General features: G+C 40.3%; 1 protein-coding gene across 1 annotated transcript in view; it reads left to right on the forward strand.

The window, feature by feature from the left end:
* TLN2 (talin 2) overlaps positions 1–18,558 on the forward strand; it is a 183,044-nt gene that overhangs the window by 129,913 nt on the left and 34,573 nt on the right. Inside the window, exons 25-35 of the mRNA XM_018552804.1 lie at positions 1,115–1,249; positions 1,337–1,465; positions 2,245–2,347; positions 9,673–9,881; positions 12,861–12,980; positions 14,440–14,637; positions 16,092–16,231; positions 16,512–16,605; positions 17,091–17,180; positions 17,262–17,384; positions 18,291–18,434. Coding sequence (XP_018408306.1) covers positions 1,115–1,249; positions 1,337–1,465; positions 2,245–2,347; positions 9,673–9,881; positions 12,861–12,980; positions 14,440–14,637; positions 16,092–16,231; positions 16,512–16,605; positions 17,091–17,180; positions 17,262–17,384; positions 18,291–18,434 — 1,485 coding nt within the window. The remainder of the gene's footprint in view (positions 1–1,114; positions 1,250–1,336; positions 1,466–2,244; positions 2,348–9,672; positions 9,882–12,860; positions 12,981–14,439; positions 14,638–16,091; positions 16,232–16,511; positions 16,606–17,090; positions 17,181–17,261; positions 17,385–18,290; positions 18,435–18,558) is intronic.

Genomic DNA, 18,558 nt, shown 5'->3' on the forward strand with positions numbered 1-18,558 from the left:
TAATGCATACACTGTTTCAATATATCTAAGAACAGGGCAGCCATTTTTGCTCAATTTAAGAGCATGCTCTGCATCCTTCTCTAGTTTTGCGTCATGGTTTCTCACTTTAATACAATGGAGATAGCTGTAAGAGTGACTGAAAACAGCAGACAGTCTCTGGCAAATTGATATCACCCCAGCAGTTATATAGCAGGTTGATAACTACTTCCCCATACAGTCCTATGCAGGAGTATCCTTTTTGTTGATTTTCTCCATCAAAGGAAAAAAACACAGCTGCAGAGAACCAAGTAACATGGTGTATCTTTAGTAATTTAAATGGATAGTTATATTAAGCAACGTGCCCTGACGAACATTTTACATTTTACATTGAGATCAGCAGTGTTCACCTCTATTCAGAAATACAGGAACATTTTGCCAAACAAGGCACTGCTAAAGAGCCTGAGGATGTTCAGATCATGCATGCACATCTGTCTGCACTCAAAAGACTATGGGCATCCTTAATCCCAGTAGGGAGAGGTCAGTAAATACTTTGACCCTTGTAGCATCTCATGATGATTTGCTTTCAACCAATAGCCATGGACAAGCAGTCAGTGCAAACTAAAATGAAAATATCTTTATATACAAAAGCTAAATAATTATGGGTAACTGTATAAAGATAGCTAATAGAGGGAGACTCCTGTGTATACATCACCACCCTTAAAATATGGAGCTGCGATCAGGTAAACATGTGGATCTCACCGCAGTATGTTTCAGGTAAATGCTATGCCCTAGTGTCTGCCTTATCTCATTAAAAACACACTGTACTTTTCCCTTCAGTCCGTTCAGCTGTTTTGCCTTCAGCTTCGCACTAAGCCATATCAAACTGAATGGTTGAACAAAGCTCCGCACTCTTCAAAGTCCTCTGGTGTCTTTTTGTTTTGTTTTTTTTCTTGTGCTCAAAGCTACCATAATACATTTTGGTTTGAACTATAATGATATAACTTTAGGGATTTATGATATTTTTTTCCTTGCATAACAAATGTCAGTCATTTTGATGTATCATTTAACAGATTACAAATCTGAGTAGACCATAATTCACTCATCTGTTCTTATCTCGTTTCTTTTTATAACATAGCCTGGGAGTAAGATGGTAGCTTCTGCCAAGGCTGCAGTGCCTACAGTGGCCGATCAGGCAGCAGCCATGCAGTTAGGTCAGTGTGCGAAAAATCTTGCTACCAGCTTGGCTGAGCTACGTACCGCAGCACAGAAGGTGAGATATCTGCATATGGCATTGTTGTCGAAATGCCTTGCACCTGTCTGCTTCCTGTAGTGGAACAATTTTTACATTGTTTTACAGGCTCACGAAGCATGCGGACCTATGGAAATCGATTCAGCTTTGAATGCTGTTCAGACTCTAAAGAATGAGTTGCAGGATGCTAAGATGGCAGCTACAGATAGCCAGTTGAAACCTCTTCCAGGGGAAACGGTAATGTTGAATTGTCTAAGAATATTTACATTAAAATTAAATAATAAAATTCAAATGTGTGCACAAACAGTAAAGCTCAGGAAAGTAACAATACAATCATTGTTTGAAAAACACTATTTAACAAAAGTATATAGTGACTACTGGAACCCTATTTGTCTGACATCTGGATAACCCTATGGGTTAATGCTATATTCAATGTTTGAATAAATCAAAAAACACATAGGGCTACCATGGAGCCTATCCTAAGGTGACAGTGCCACATACAGCTCGATTTTGTGCAATTCATGGCCAGCTTTAATCCCTTGGGTGTTTACTATCCGCGCTATTCCCACCCAGAATCCACAGTGAGAATAGTCTGTTGGATCACTGCACTCTGCAAATCATTGGGACTGCCAGTAGATCCTTTTGTGTGTATTCAGCAAGGACAACACAGTCTCTAGTATCTGTCCATCTACTAACTTGGAGAATGGAAGAGCAGGGAGCAGGGGAGTGGCTTGACTTGTCGTTGTGACGTGTTTGTATAGACGCACAGCGTTTACTAGCACACACAAGGGTGGTTTAATAGGAACCTTGAAAGGAAAAGCAGCCACCCTATAATGGTATGTCCAGTCCAATCTGGGACCAACTGATTCAGCAGGAAAACTAAATCTTTTACACACCAAGAACCAGCATCCATTGTAAATGATTTTATTAGCATGTAAATTGGCTTATAACATTTTGACTTAAATATAATTTTTAGAGCTTCTAATATTTATTTCTGTCCTTTTGTGGATCTGCAGTTGGAGAAGTGTGCCCAAGACCTTGGTAGCACATCAAAGACCGTTGGTTCATCCATGGCTCAGTTGTTGACGTGTGCTGCTCAGGGAAATGAACATTACACAGGTATGACCATTCTTCAGGCTTTCACAGCCACTCAGAAAATCATTTACACATCACTGTCACTTTGATTCAGCACCAGATGTTCCGTCTCTATTTGTGTGTTGAGAAGATGATTGCTTGTATCTCAAATAAGCTGTTAAATGGTTTCTGTGCTGATGTAAGAGAAATGAGCTAAATGAACATATTGCACAAGGAGCATTATGCTTCTATCTACTGACATAATGCAGTATCCATGTGAATTTTATGAACCACTAAAGTATGCTCCAGTCCAAGGCTTTACAATGGAAGTCACATTAGGGCTGATAAATGTCACATGTCTTAAAAAGCTCCTTCATATTGAAACAATTTGGTGTCATCTGTGTAAAAATAAGGAGAGCTTTCAGTGTTAAATGCAGTGCTCTATACACTGATATGTTAGTCCTATTATGCATTAATGTATGGCTTATATGGCCTGTCATTTATATGTGAATATTTCTTCCTAAATAAGAACTGCTAACTTTTGTTTTAGTTTTCAATATAAAATGTGATATTAGTGAAAAACTGGTTAGGTGAGATATCATGAACAATTACTTCAGGATAGAGGAACAAGTACAGTTAGTGCTGTAATACAAGATAGATTGCTCTGGAAGACTGAACACAGTAAACTGCACAAGATGCCTTTAAAAGACAATTATGGGGTAAGTGTTTGCCTCCATAGGTCTCTTTAGGGTCACGGGAGGACATATACTAACCTCCTCCCGTGACCCAAAGCTTAGTATATAGCGGTCTATTGCCCGCGATATACTGAGAGCGCCGCAGCCGGGACGGATGCCGGAAATATTGTCGAGATCCACCCAGCTGACTAATTAACAATGGGCTCTGCCTATCTAGAGGATGAGCCAGCTGTGCCCACCCCCACCCCTGTCCGTTCCTCTACTCAGCGCTGGAGGATCAGAGAGAGTTGGGGGGAATCCCTGCGAGGAGGGGTCACTGGCAGTCACTGCTCTCTGCAGGGAGACGATCGGGAAGTGAGGGAGCGCCGGTATGTGTTCGTTCACTTCCCGATCTATAGAGCTGACCTGTGACCAGCTTCCTTGTTACAGGTCGGCTCTAACTTTGAGGATGAGTGGAAATAACTTGCATCGTAGTTCTCCTTTAAATGCTTTTATATTGGACCAGTCACTAAAGATTACACTTCACGGGAATCCATAGCGAATATGTTATAATTACCAGATAATATATCTTCGCATAGACTGTCGTAAATCCTGTCACTTATAACCTAAGCAAAGATTGCATCTTTGGTGGATTCTCAGCATTTCACATTATTAGAGACTGCAGAAAGGCTTTGGTTTTCAATCTGGCATATATTACCAATGAGATCAGAGCTTCAGCATAGAGCAGAACCTACTTCTATGATGGAATATATCTCTGTCCTTGTGTACATATATATTTACAAACTAACGATAAGCAGTGATAATTATTTACATTTATCTGATATTTTTAGACGGATATCTAAAAAGCATTACATAGCTGCAGGCCCTCCTTTGCAGATGACTACACCATAGTGCTCCCTAAGTAAACACATATGATTTGGTACTTGTAGCCACTTAGTATTTTGTTTCATTTGTTCACAATTGTTATCCATTTAAGGCAAGGTACAACTTCATCCTTTAGCTTGGTAACCCATCTATCTGCTTGCTGCCAGATAATAAAGATTCTAGTTGAGATATGGAGAGTAGTGAAGGGTTTGGTCATTTTCTTGTGTATTATGGGATGGATTTTTGTTCTCTTTATTAATGAAAATGCATATCATGCTACACCCAAGAGAAGAATTTCCAAATACCTTCTCATTGGTGCAGAGACTCTGTCTCTATTCATCACATTTTCTCAAATACTCCTGATACTTGTTGGAGATGTGGAGTGGAGAGTGGCACTTGTATACATATCTGGTGGGACTGTCCCCTGATATGTTGCTTTGGCTTAAACTATTTGCTCTATATAATGACCTATAGGGCTCATAAACACGAGCATAAAAACCGCTGCGTTCTGATGCGCGCTGCGCTTGTTCCTGTGCGCATCTCTGTGCAGCATATGCAAATACACGGCCACATACAGCTGCATATAGGGTCGGGTTTTTGCGTTGTTCAGATGCGCACATAAATATGGAAAAGGGTGCTTTCGGGTCCATAAATCCTGCATATTGTACGCAGGTAACACGAGTGTATGTGTGTTTACGCACCTAGAATATAATGTTTCTAATGCTATAAAAAAAATAATTTGTACTTTGAAGATTAACGCAATGAATGATATCATGCGTATGGAGGAGTTGTTTGCTATAGACTCTGACTCCAACAAATTTTACAGTTTGCGGGTGGTGTGGATACACTTTTCTACATCTTAATGGTTTGAAGAATAGACTCACATAATGCCTATTCTTACATAAGCTCCCTTTTTGTGGCCTTTTTCTTCATGCTCTTCCCCAGCTGGACCTAGTTTTCTTCTCTACGCTGCCTTTTGTTTATCTGTCACTCTGATCTTCTTTCTAAGCTCTTTGTCTCCCTACTTGTAACCATGATTAGATTACGTCGGGGCCATCTCTTTGTTTTCCTATACTCGCATAACCGCACCTGTGCCACATCACACCATTCTCACCAATCTGCATGTTCCTTCATGCTCCTAAACCGTTTAGACAAGTAGTCTGGTGTTTTCAGGGATGTAGTAGCTTCTGTGTAATGTGACTATTTGCACTTGTTTGGATTGCCTAGATCATATTCATTTGATCGTTAACTATTTCTGTATTGCACTTTCACTTGCCCACCTCTAACTTGTCCTTATTGTTCTTGAATTCTCAAAAACAGATTCAACCATAAAAAATGTGTAAATATTTACTTCGAATATCCAGTCCTGTGAAAACCAAATTCTACAATATCCATTCATGTGCAGATGCTTTTCACATGACTATTTACACAATTTTTGAGTGTAGATTCTATGCTCTTTTAGTAAATCGGCCCTAATATCTGTGTAAGAAAGGCATAGAGAAGTTGCATTTCTCAAACCAGTTACAAAGTCCAGGGGTCTGCCAGAAACTCGATCCAGAATTGCCCAGTGCGCCTTAGACATGCATACAAAGAAGGATCTTTGTTTTTCTTCTTGAAAAACAATGGCTGACTAACATTCGCAAAGAGTTCTTCCAATGTGTTGGAAAACCTTTGTGCAAAAAGGAATCACTTTTCATTATCTTAAAGGGTTATTAAACCCTCTGGGTTTTTTTGCATATATCTCCTGCTAGCAAGCCGTAGATATATGCAAAAAGTGTAAAACAAAACAGAAATAACAAAAAAATTAAATATCTTCCGTGCATCACTGCAAAAGATTCATGTTTCCCCATGTTTTTGCCCAAAGTGCCATTTTTCTGTCCGTGTTTCAGCGGCCAAAGTTTCGGTGAATCCCTACGTACTATGCTGATCCCGAATTCTCTTGTTAGAAAATAACACAATGTCAGTTTGACATTACAAAGTCTGGAATGTTGCTCTTATGCCACAAACTGAAATATAATTTTTTAGTTAAGTGGCAGAGAGTTAAACCACCTGACATATTTCCTTAATTTGTTTGTCTCATTGGCCATTATGACAGAATTGGCTCTTCCTGTTGGACTTTTTACAGATTTTATGTTTTATAGACTGCAACTGGAAGAACTAGAAAGCAAACACAAAAGTGGGCATGAAAACCAAAATCCCCCAGCAGAACAGGAACAAATATTCAAGTAAAAGCAGATATCTAGGCAAATGCTATATGCAATTTAAATACATAGTTGTGTGAAAAAGAAAGTACACCCTCTTTGAATGCTATGGTTTTCAGTATGAGGACATAATGAATATATGTGGTCCTTAGCAGGTCTTAAATTTAGGTAAATACATCCTCAGAAGAACACCACCACATGACACATTACACCGTGTCATTATTTATTTTATTAACATAAACAAATGGAGAAGCTGTGTGTGAAAAACGAAGTGCACCTTATGATTCAATAGCTCGTAGAACCACCTTTTACAAGTAATAACTTGAAGCAATCATTTTCTGTATGACTCTCACATCGTTGTAGAGGAATTTTGGCCCACTCATCTTTACAATATTGCTTCAGTTCACTGAGGTTTATGGGTATTTGCACAGCTCTCTTCCTGCCACAGCATTTTAATCGGGTTGAGGTCTGGACTTTGACTGTGCCATTGCAACACTTTGCTAGTGTGCTTGTGTTCATTGTCTTGTTGCATGACCTAATTTTGGTCAAGCTTTAGCTGTCAGACAGATGGTCTAAAATTTGACTCTAAAATACTTTGGTATACAGAGGAGTTCATGATCGACTTAATGACTGCAAGGTGCCTACGTCCTGTGGCTGCAAAACAAGCCCAAACCATCACCCCTCCAAACCATGCTTGGCAGTTGGTATAAGGTGTTTGTGCTGATATGCTATGTTTAGTTTTCACTAGGGATGCACCGATACCACTTTAAGGCCGAGTACGAGTACCGATACTTTTTCCCAAGTACTCGCTGATACCAATTACCGATACTTTTTCTTAAAGGCACAGGTCACATTTTTTCTAAAGCAATACAAAATCATGATTTTCTTAATATTATGAAGAACATGAACACTCTGTAGTGTGGCACAGCTATATCCAATTCTGCATACCTGGCTTTATATTATAAGAACTTTATAATATAAAGCCAGGTATGCAGAATTGGATACAGCTGTGCCACACTAAGGTGGCGGGTCTTAACAGCAAGCATGCATGGCTGGCCAGGCCGCGCTGCGGCGCTGAGAGAGGGAGAGTCGCCAACGGCTGTGTTCAGTGCGTACAGGCTGGAGTCCCACAGACAGGCTGGCTGTATCTTCGAACGAGAAGAAGTCTAGATGAATGGGCATAGAGAGCCCCCTTTTCTGTGCACAGTGCCCATTCATCTAGACTTCTCGTCGTTCGAAGATACAGCCAGCCTGTCTGATGACAGGCTTCCTCACCAGTCCCTCCTGACTGGTGAGGAAGCCTGTCAATCATCCAATCGGCCAATCAGCGGGAGAAGAGATCAGATGACTAGGCTGTGACATCTGCTCTATTCTGACCTTTCAGTCAGGAAGCTTCCTCACAGGCTTCCTGACTGGTGAGGAAGCCTGTCAATCATCCAATCGGCCAATCAGCGGGAGAAGAGATCAGATGACTAGGCTGTGACATCTGCTCTATTCTGACCTTTCAGTCAGGAAGCTTCCTCACAGGCTTCCTGACTGGTGAGGAAGCCTGTCAATCATCCAATCGGCCAATCAGCGGGAGAAGAGATCAGATGACTAGGCTGTGACATCTGCTCTATTCTGACCTTTCAGTCAGGAAGCTTCCTCACAGGCTTCCTGACTGGTGAGGAAGCCTGTCAATCATCCAATCGGCCAATCAGCGGGAGAAGAGGTCAGAATGGAGCAGATGACAGAGGAGGTCGCGGCCATCTTGCTTCATTGAAGACGCGATGGAGGTCCTGTGTGCGGCGGATTCGGGTCCCTGAAGATGGCGGACGCGGCACAGGTACTCTTTTTATGTATCGGAGTATTTGCAAGAGTACGAGTACTCATGCAAATACTCGGTATCGCCGCCGATACCGATGCTTGTATCGGTGCATCCCTATTTTTCACCCATTATGGCGCTGCGCATTATGACCTAACATCTCCACTTTGGTTTCGTCTGTCCAAAGGACATTGTTCCAGAAGTCTTGTGGTTTGTTTAGATGCAACTTTGCAAACCTAAGCTGTGTTGCCATGTTTTTTTAAGAGAGACTATGCTTTCTCCTGGCAACTCTTCCAAACAAAACATATTGTCCAGTCTTTTTCTAATTGTAATGTCATGAACATTTAACATGGTAACTGAGGCTTGAAGAGTCTGAGATGTAACTCTTCCGTTTTTTTGCTCTTTCCCAGAGCATTGCTCGGACTGACCTTAGGAGGAATTTGCTAGGATATCCACTCCTGGGAAAATGAGCAACTGTCTTGAATGTTTCCCACTTGTAAATAACCTTCCTCACTGTAGAATGATGGACCTGAAATTGTTTGGAAATTGCCTTATAACCTTTGCCAGATTGATGGGCAGCAGCAATTGCTTCTTTAACCACTTGAAGACCGGGGTGTTACACCCCCTTCCTGGCCAGGCCATTTTTCAGTGTTCAGCGCTGCGGTACTTTGACTGACGTTTATTCCGTCAATTGCTGATGTCTTTCCTCCTTAGCACACCTGAATGCACCAGACCAACAAACTGGTAAAACTTTTGCTTTTAGTGTTGGTTCACACCTAGGCAACAGCATTTTAGCTCATTTTTGATGCATGCTTTTTGCACACCTGTATGCATGTTTTATACGCATAAATCAAGTCGCACGTTTTTGTGGGCATATTGTAGCTCATTGATGTTAATGAGCAAACGCGTACAAAAACACCACAGAACGCGCATTTTCAAGTGTTTCTTGTTGATTTTATGGTGCCAAATCTAGCTGTAATCTGCCAAAAAAAAAGTTAATGTACTGTTTCCAGTGAGTGTTTTGCTTATTGCGACAGAATGCTCAGATGTCAACAGGGCCATATAAATTAATGGGATTTTTTTTGGGGGGGTCATATTGTTTAAGCATTTTTTAGGGCAGAGAAAGCATTACAAAACGCTTAGAGGTGATCACACTTGCTGATGAACAACTAATCAAGGGTTTTTGATGAGCAGTACCTGGCTGCTACTTAGCCTCTTAATTCTGATGGAAGCAGCAAGGGTGTACACAAAGTGTAACTACTCCATGTTGGCTTTGTTTGTAAAATAATGACATGATGTAATATGTCATGTGGTGGTCATCTGAGGTTGTATTTACCTCGTTTTAAGACCAGCTAAATTTTTATTATGATACTTAAAACGATAGAATTCAAAGAGGGTATATTTTTCCCAAGACTGTATGTGTATTGTCTTTCTACAAAAAGATTTGTAATTTTTCTAAGCCAATCTTGTGATGTGCATTTATGTGCCACAATGCACAGGCAGGCTGCTGGCAAGCTTATTTCTATGCTTAGCAATTCAACTTCTTGAGTGACCCCTCTCCCTCCAGTTAGCAGGCTGGTGATCCCAGGAGCAGTAAAGCTAGACCAGGAAGAAGTAGAGTGTTGTTCCTGGCTGTGCAGTGTGGCACAGAGAGATAAATCATTTGGCTGGCTTGTATAAATGTTGAATTTGTATTCATCTACGTTCTTATAGTTCTACCTTTAAACTTTCTTGAAAAATGACCTACAGTAATATTGCTTTTATATCATATGCCTATTATTTTGTGTTTTTATCTTTCCTGTTTAGGTGTTGCTGCAAGAGAGACTGCGTTGGCTTTGAAAACTTTGGCACAAGCAGCTAGAGGAGTTGCAGCTTCCACTAGTGACCCACAAGCTGCCAGTGACATGTTAGACTCAGCGAGAGATGTGATGGACGGGTCAGCTAATCTCATTCAGGAAGCGAAACAAGCACTTGTGGCTCCAGGGGATGCAGAGATCCAACAGAGACTTGCCCAGGTCAGTTGCATAGAAAAAAAATCAGAATGAAGTAATGTATGCTGCCCAATTCAGTAACATAAATCACTGAAAATCACTTTTCTTTCACAGACACATGTTGGTGTTATATGTTTCACTGATAAAACAAAAATTGTGTGTCTTCATTTCAGGCTGCAAAGCAACAAAATATGATTTAAAAGGGGGGGTGATTCTTTTCCATCTCCACTGTACATATGGCACCAATGGTCTAGACCCCTGGTACCCAACAGGTACCAGGGGTCTAGACCATTGGTGCCATACGTACAGTGGAGATGGAAAAGAATCAACCCCCCTTTTAAATCATATTTTGTTGCTTTGCAGCCTGAAATGAAGACACACAATTTTTGTTTTATCAGTGAAACATATAACACCAACATGTGTCTGTGAAAGAAAAGTGATTTTCAGTGATTTATGTTACTGAATTGGGCAGCATACATTACTTCATTCTGATTTTTTTTCTATGCAACTGACCTGGGCACAATACACCCCCCCCACCCCCCTTTAAAATCATATTTTGTTGCTTTGCAGCCTGAAATGAAGACACACAATTTTTGTTTTATCCAGCTGTATTTACTTGGTGCAACTTATAACATCCAAGTGAAACATATAACACCAACATGTCAGAAAAAAAATTCAAAACCAGAATTAATGAGTTGGAGAAAGGATCACCCCCTCCTAAAAATTACTTGTAAACTCAATCAGGTGTAGTTAATCACCTTCTCAATGGCACACAAAGCCATTTGACTTTCAACTGTGATGAGCAGTGATCATTTTGATTAGCACAGCATGAAAAGAGCTTTCCTGGAGCATTTCAGTCCCTGGTAGTGCAACTGAAGCAATCAATCAACTATTAGTGGCAAGGCATTATCGAAAGATCTCTGGGATAAAGTTGTGGACAGGCACAAGTCAGGAGATGCAAAAAAAATTCAAAGGCTTTATCAATGCCTAGAAGTCTATTATTAAGAACAGGAAGGTATTTGGTACAACACAGACCCTCCCTGGATTAGGACGTCACTCCTAACTGGATGAAAGAGCCAGGAGGAAACTGGTCAGAGAGGCTTCCAAGAGGCCTACAGCAAAGGAATTTATGACAGAGTGGTCATTGTGTCGCCTGACAACAATATCACAAATTCTCCACAAATGTGGCTTGTATGGGAGGGTTGCAATAAAAAAGCCACTCAAGAAAGGCCACAAGCAGTCACGACTAAGCTTTGCTAAAACGCACCTTGAAGATTCTGGGGCCGCATGGAAAAAGTTGTGATGGTCAGATGAGACTAAAATTGAAGTGTTTGGCCTCAACACCAATCGATATGTCTGGCGGAAATCCAGTACAGCTCACCATCCAAATAACACCATTCCTACAGTAAAGCACGGGGTGGTAATATCCTGTTATGTGGGTGTTTCTCTGCAGCACGAACTGGAGTATTTGTCAGGATAGAAAAAAAAATGGATGAGGCAAAATACCATCAAATTCTTCAGGAAAATCTGCTGCCCTCTGCCAGAAAGTTGTCAATGGGAAGAAGGTTTACCTTCCAACATGACAATGACCCAAAGCACACAGCAAAAATTACCACACAGTGGTTGAAGGAGAAAAAGGTGAATGTCCTTGCATGGCCTAGTCAGTGCCCAAACTTAAACCCCATTGAAAATCTGTGGAATGACTTGAAGACTGCAGTCCACAAACTGTAACCATCAAATTTAACTGAACTTGAGCAGTTCTGCAAAGAAGAGTGGACAAATATTACAAAGTCTAGATGTGCAAAGTTAGAGACATATTCCAACAGACTAAAGTCTGTAATTAAAGCAAAAGGTGGTTTAACAAAATACTAACACAAGGGGGTGATCCTTTTTCCAACTCTGTGATTTCTGTTTTTTAATTCTTTTATTATTTTCTGACATATTATATTATATATATTTCACTTGGATGTTATAAGTTGCCCTCAGTAAATACAGCTGGAAAAAAACTTAAGGTCGGTTTTGACTACCTTGTGACCTTGGTTTAATAATTTCACTGTTTTTATTAACTTTTGCATGATGCGATTTTTAGAGATCCTGGCCCTACTTTAAAAAACTTTGGCATAAATAAAGTAACAATACACAGGAAGTCTTTCACCTTTTGAGTAATACCGCTGCCTACAGGAGGGTTGGACACTGGCAAACAGAAAAACTGTAGCCCAGCCCAGGTTAACTACTCCTGCTAGTAGCATGCCTCATTTTTACTAGTGTCCTTTGATTATAGACTTCTCTACACTGCTGCTAGAGACAGTATGTCTGATTGCAGCTATCCAGACTCCATTCTGGTAAATAAGCCGTCAAGAACTTTGCAGGTCCAGGCTTTGTGAGTGAGCCAGTTGGTTAAGCATCAGGAGCTACCCTCAAGTACATAGGTCACTGAGCACCTTTAATTTCACAATTTTTGCTGGTTTGCTGGCACTAAGGAAGGGGGTTAATGCTTTGAGACTGAGCACAACGTCATCTGCTAGGTGGAGTGTCACACGCTTCATACTCTTTTCCGCAATACAGCTTTGAGGAAACCTCTCCGCGCAGCTGTTCCTACATTGCAAAGAATCACGATGAAGTTAAATCTTTGACTCATTCCTGCTGCCTGCCTACAGTGACTTTGGTCACGTCCAGCCATCCAACCCTTACCAGCTTTCTGGCTCACAGGTACTAATGAAACCTCAGGTGGCTTTAGTGCCACATGTTCACAACATATTTTATTTTAGACACTGGGGAAGAGAATGGGTAGCAGAGCTGATGCGGCGGGGGACAGTGAAGGGGCTGACAAAAGCCCAGGCACCAGGACGTCATTTCTTGACGCCATGGCGAACTGGCGTCTGGGATTTGTCGAGCCCTGCTTTAATGAATTCCAAAAAAAAAGGATTTCAAGGTGAGTACAAAAATCTTTATTTTGTGATGCTATCTTGATCCTTTTAATAATAATCTATTGTCCTCTTGAAGGTGGCCAAGGCAGTATCTCACTCGCTGAATAACTGTGTGAATTGCCTTCCTGGGCAAAAGGATGTAGACATGGCCTTAAAGAGCATTGGAGAGTCCAGCAAAAAGCTTTTGGTGGATTCGGTAAGTTTTCCCCTCAAAGAATCTTTTTCTGAATTAATGGTTGTATGTATGATTGGTACCTAATTTGTTTTTGTGTGTTCCCATAACTATGGTTTAACACTTACCGGTGAGAGTACATACCAGTTATTCACTCCTGGTGAGTTCAGGTCACTTCACCAATTCCAGGAGGATTTTGGACTTTACCCACACTATCTCCAATTTCACCAACTGAGACACGTGTTACTTATGCAATTTGGCATACAAAATGTAACGTTGACGTACCCATATTTTGAGAAACACTTTAGGCAACCAGATCAGACTAAACTAATTTCCACCTATTATTATTCTGCCCTCTTGAAAGAACACACCTTCTGATATGATAGAGCCAAGGAGAGATGGCAGAGTCAGGTGATGCCAATCTCTGAACCTAAATTGGCAGAATTTGAATCCACCTACACCACCTATTTTACTCCAGTTACCATAATCTAGGTATTCAAACCTTTATCTTGTGCTCTAGGGGCTGATTTGATACATGCACTATGGAACTGTAGATGTTAACAATTTTGATCTAAGGTGACTTTAGGTGTCCCTAATATCCTTTACCCACATAATTGTGTCCTAGGGGACCTACAGTCACATCCTTTTAACATATATTGTATTTTTTAACTAGAAAGATATTACCTAGAAAAGAAAATCTTCATCCTTGTCGGATTGGAAACTGCTTATAAATACTGCCCTGCCAATATAACAAATTGACTTTTCAACACAGGGATAAGCCTCAGTGCTATGAAAAGATATGGGGCCCCTGGCCACCCACCCCTAAGTGTTTCTGACTCGAATATGGGGGTTTAAGTTTTTTTCAAAAAACCTTGTGTTCCTTACTAGACCTACTATATACTGTACAAGCTATTTTTAATTTGCATTCCTACTTCTTGCTATGAAATAATGTATCATTTATTGGTGTTTGCTTTATGCAAAATGTATAAAGACAAAAAAACAACTAGGAACCATTCTTTGCTTACACATGTTTTCCAATTAACCAAATTCCATGGGATGATGATAACCTCAATGACAAGCAAGTAAAATATAATTTTCCCACAAAATGTTAGCCTCCGAATCATAGACTTCCAACTTTGAGGTAAATAAATGATCCTTTGGATTGGTGAGCTATAGATATGTAGACCTGGTCAGAGGGTCTTCATCTGAAATGTGTGTCTCATATATTAGAATGTGAACAGCCTTCTGTTAAATACTGTTTGGAGAAGAAAAAAAAAAAGCTCCAGTCATGTTCAGCATTTGGCAAAGAGACATCACTAAACAGGCACTATAATTGTTGTCTCAGATGATTTCCTGTCCTCCCTTTACAAGCACAGGAATGTTGTAGTTCCAGTACTGCTTGCAGAAAACATTTTTTTCATGGTAGCTACTGTGTATAATTCCATTCATTTTAAGAGACATTTTTTTTTAATTGTCCATTTAGCTTCCTCCAAGTACCAAGTCTTTCCAGGAGGCACAGAGTGAACTAAATCAGGCAGCTGAGGACCTTAACCAGTCTGCTGGAGAGGTGGTCCATGCTTCCCGTGGCCAGAGCGGGGAGCTGGCAGTCGCTTCTGGAAAATTCAGTGAAGATTTTGATGAGTTCCTCGATGCTGGTCTTGAAATGGCTGGACAGACACAGGTACCGGATGTCAGCCACCCTATGTGATTATGTCTTAGTTTAAGTTACTATTCTGTAATTTTGATTTTAGAATAGTGTAGAAATCACATCGGAGGTATTGTTTCCTTGTGCAAGCAGATGGAGTGTGCTCACGCAAAGAAAATGTTGAAAATTGAGTATATTTTATAAAGCCAATGTGGTTACAGAAGTAAAACTCTACTCTATGTATAGCCAAACTTTTTCTTTTTACTTTTGGACAGCATAAGAATCGGTTAAAACCCCTGTCATTACTTTTTTTATTCAGCAGGAACCATCGGAAATTAGAGCCATGTTTACCATAGCAGTGGTCCAAACCCATGCTGAGGGATGCAATTAGTAAAGCTCACACTCCCTGTTGTTTGTACAGCTCTGGCTCAGTGAGAGACATGTCAAACTGATGCACAGAGACTGCTCTTTATACGCAGAATCCAGCGGTCCTGCATTACAACATGCGAGTAGGGGACAGGCTTTTTTAGACTGTGTTCACACTGTTGCTGTGTAGCAACCTGCTCGTTCTTGCACCTGTTTTTTTTTGGGGGGGGGCTGCAATAAAGGTGCAAAAACACTTTATTGTACACCGTCAAAGGCTCCGGGTCCCTCAACACTGCTTCTATTGGCTTCCTGTCTGAGAGCGGTGAACAATGAGTAACGGTCACAAAGGGACATAGCATGCTCCGGCAGCTGTCCATCAATTAGCTTGGAGGCAGGAGCAGAGGAGTGGCTTGCCAAGGTGTTTTTGTTTTTATATTGATGCACATAACCAACGGAAGTGTCAACTAATGGGTGGCTCCGTAGGGCACTGCAAGAGAAAGAAGCCATCCTAAACCAGAAAGAGGGGGACAGTATTGGTCCATACAGGAAGAAGAGCAATACTAAGCAAGTCTCTAAATTGGCAATGAACTGGCTTCAAAAAGGGGAGGCTTTAATATCACTTTAAAAACATGTTTTAAGCTACATGTGTAAATCATGAAGAAAAAATCCTTGCAACTGCGTATATCTAAAACCCACAGAGACTACATTTAATTCCTTAACAATAATTAGGAACATTGTACAACAGAGAATTGCAAAGGAGAAACTGTGTGTGTGTATAATATATACACGCACACATTTATTATTTTTTTTTTTTTGTTCATTAGATGATCCTGTGACTTTTTTTTTTCTTATTTGGAACCATTGCGAAGTTCTGAAATGGATATGGTTCATTGTGTTGAATAATACATGATCCAGTAACAATGAGATCCCAGAGATAGGGCATTGCTAACTCAACTTAATAACAAAACAGGCATGTCTATCCAGGGTGTATGACAGGACAGGAATACATGCAGTAATAGCCATGGTGTTTATAGAAGCTGTTTCCACTGAGAAAGCAGTCCTGTGTCTGTCACACTCTCTTGTTCTACTTCCGGTAGACCTCTTACCTGATTGTTGTTTTATAGAATAAAGATGACCAGGTACAAGTTATAGGGAATCTGAAGACAATCTCAATGGCATCTAGCAAACTGCTTCTTGCAGCAAAATCTCTTTCTGTGGATTCTGGGGCTCCAAGTGCCAAAAATCTTCTAGCAGCAGCTGCAAGGTAGGAGAGAGGAGTCACCTTTTTGTCTGTTTCATGTCTCAGTGCTCTTTTTACTGAATTGCGCTTTTCCCTATAAATGAGAATTATCTCGTGTCACAGACCATAATTCTTTTTTTCCTTATATCATCTTTCTTTTCTCCTGTTCATGCTTTTCTCTTAAATATGCAGAACTTTCCTTTTTATCTTACAGAATGAATAAAATAATATAGGTTGTCTCTGTGTGAACAGAATACCAGCACGCACATTGTGGTTTCACAGAAATTCTTTTGTGTATTTCCAGGGCCGTGACAGAGAGCATAAACCAACTGATCACCATATGTACTCAGCAGGCTCCAGGACAGAAGGAATGCGACAATGCTCTGCGTGAGCTGGAAGTATGTTTTCTGATTTCAGACTTTGATATGCACCTAAAAACTTGGTATTTATGCGGTACCCGTATCTCACTGCCAAGTTACTACTATTAAGTTGATTTTATTATTTTTTTGGTTTGAATACATTTGATTATATATCAGATTTTATTTCACACAGATTTAATTAAACAAAAATCATTTATATCATGTTTTTTCTCTTTCAGTTGAAATTGCTTTGTGTTTTAATATGTGTTTTATCTTGTGATCTTATTTGAGTGAAGTGATTTTGAACCACAGTTGGAGACCTAGAATTAAAATGTGAAAGATATGAGGAAAATGTAGTCATTTGTAGTACTAATTGCAGATAGAACACAATTACTGCAGCAAGAAGATTCTCTAGTGTTTTTGTCATGAATGGAGTTAGGGTTAGTAAGTTGCATGTGTAAGCATTTATACCTGCTTCAGCTGTTTTGTTTTCTGAAAATATAATGCTTTTTTATTCTTTTTAGACGGTAAAGGGGATGCTGGAGAACCCCAATGAGCCAGTCAGTGATCTATCCTACTTTGACTGCATAGAGAGTGTGATGGAGAACTCTAAGGTAATATGAGGTGTACATATTACAGAGATGACAAATGTGCCAATGATAAGGTTTGAGATTTGTTCTATTACCATTCAACAGGTACTTGGAGAATCCATGGCGGGAATCTCTCAGAATGCCAAAACGGGAGACTTGCCAGCATTTGGGGAGTGCGTGAGTGTAGCATCTAAGGCATTGTGTGGTCTTACAGAGGCTGGAGCCCAGGTGAGGCTCAGAGTGCTTGTCATATGTTAAGCAGGGCTTGATTTGTACTGATTTTATAAGCAGATTCTGCAAATACAAGATTACTTCTAGTGCTTACCTAGTCCTGCAAGTCGATCATGTGCATCTGACTTAGTACAGCCAATCCTTTTGAGCTCGCCTGTGGCTCGTTTTGCACATACATGATGCAAACTCCATTTATTTTTATTGGGGGCCATTCATTTGGGCTGCCTAATGCACCAAAAAAAGTGCATCCACTATTTTGTTTAACAGCTCACCAAGCATGCTCCAGCACAGGTGCCTTGGTAAGGTGCGTTGAGGTGCCATTAAGAATGAATAGGGTGGTTGTCGGTGCTGTAGACAAGGTAAGTATTGCAGCAAAAGTTTTTTTTATTTTCCTTTTTTCCTTTTTGTTTAACACCTAAGCCATTCTATTTAGCTTTTTTTTCTCTAAACCGAAGTTCCTCCATATGTATTTTACGTTTGGCGTATATAGTTTATATTTTATACATTTGCTGGCAACAGTATATACTTTCCTTTTTTTTCACTTCCCTGCCATTCAGTGGCAAGACCTAAAAGAATTAACAGGTGCTTCTGAGAATGGGGGAGCATGTCCGGAGGAGCTGGGCCATTCAGTACAGTCATATATATTCATATCACTGGCTCTCCTTTCACTCCTGGTGGCTGAACTAGGTAGCGTGGGAGCAAAAGGAAAGTCAAGTACAGTATATGGTTCTAGGAAAGTCTGCATTAAATTGTTCCTGTTTTTCCCGGCATGGGCAAAGCACAGCTTCACTTGAAGAAGCCCTTCTGTTTGTGATTACTTTGTAAGGGGTTGTCTTATGTTAATAACAATACAATTATGTGGAATAAGAACCAGAAACTGACTTACTGTATATCATCCTGTAGGCGGCCTACCTGGTAGGTATTTCGGATCCCAATAGCCAGGCTGGTCAGCAGGGGCTTGTTGATCCTATTCAGTTTGCCAGAGCCAATCAAGCCATCCAAATGGCATGCCAGAATCTAGTTGATCCTGCCAGCAGTCCATCTCAGGTAATTGTCATTTATAAAAGCAAAAATTTGTTTTTTTATTTATTTTTGAAGAAATCAATTTACATTCTCACTACTTGCTTTAAACCATTATGTTTTAATTAGGTAAAGAACAATGAGCAATGTG

Source organism: Nanorana parkeri, unplaced genomic scaffold (genome assembly GCF_000935625.1).
Source record: "Nanorana parkeri isolate BGI_ZX_2015 unplaced genomic scaffold, ASM93562v1 scaffold97, whole genome shotgun sequence".
Lineage (NCBI taxonomy): Eukaryota > Metazoa > Chordata > Amphibia > Anura > Dicroglossidae > Nanorana > Nanorana parkeri.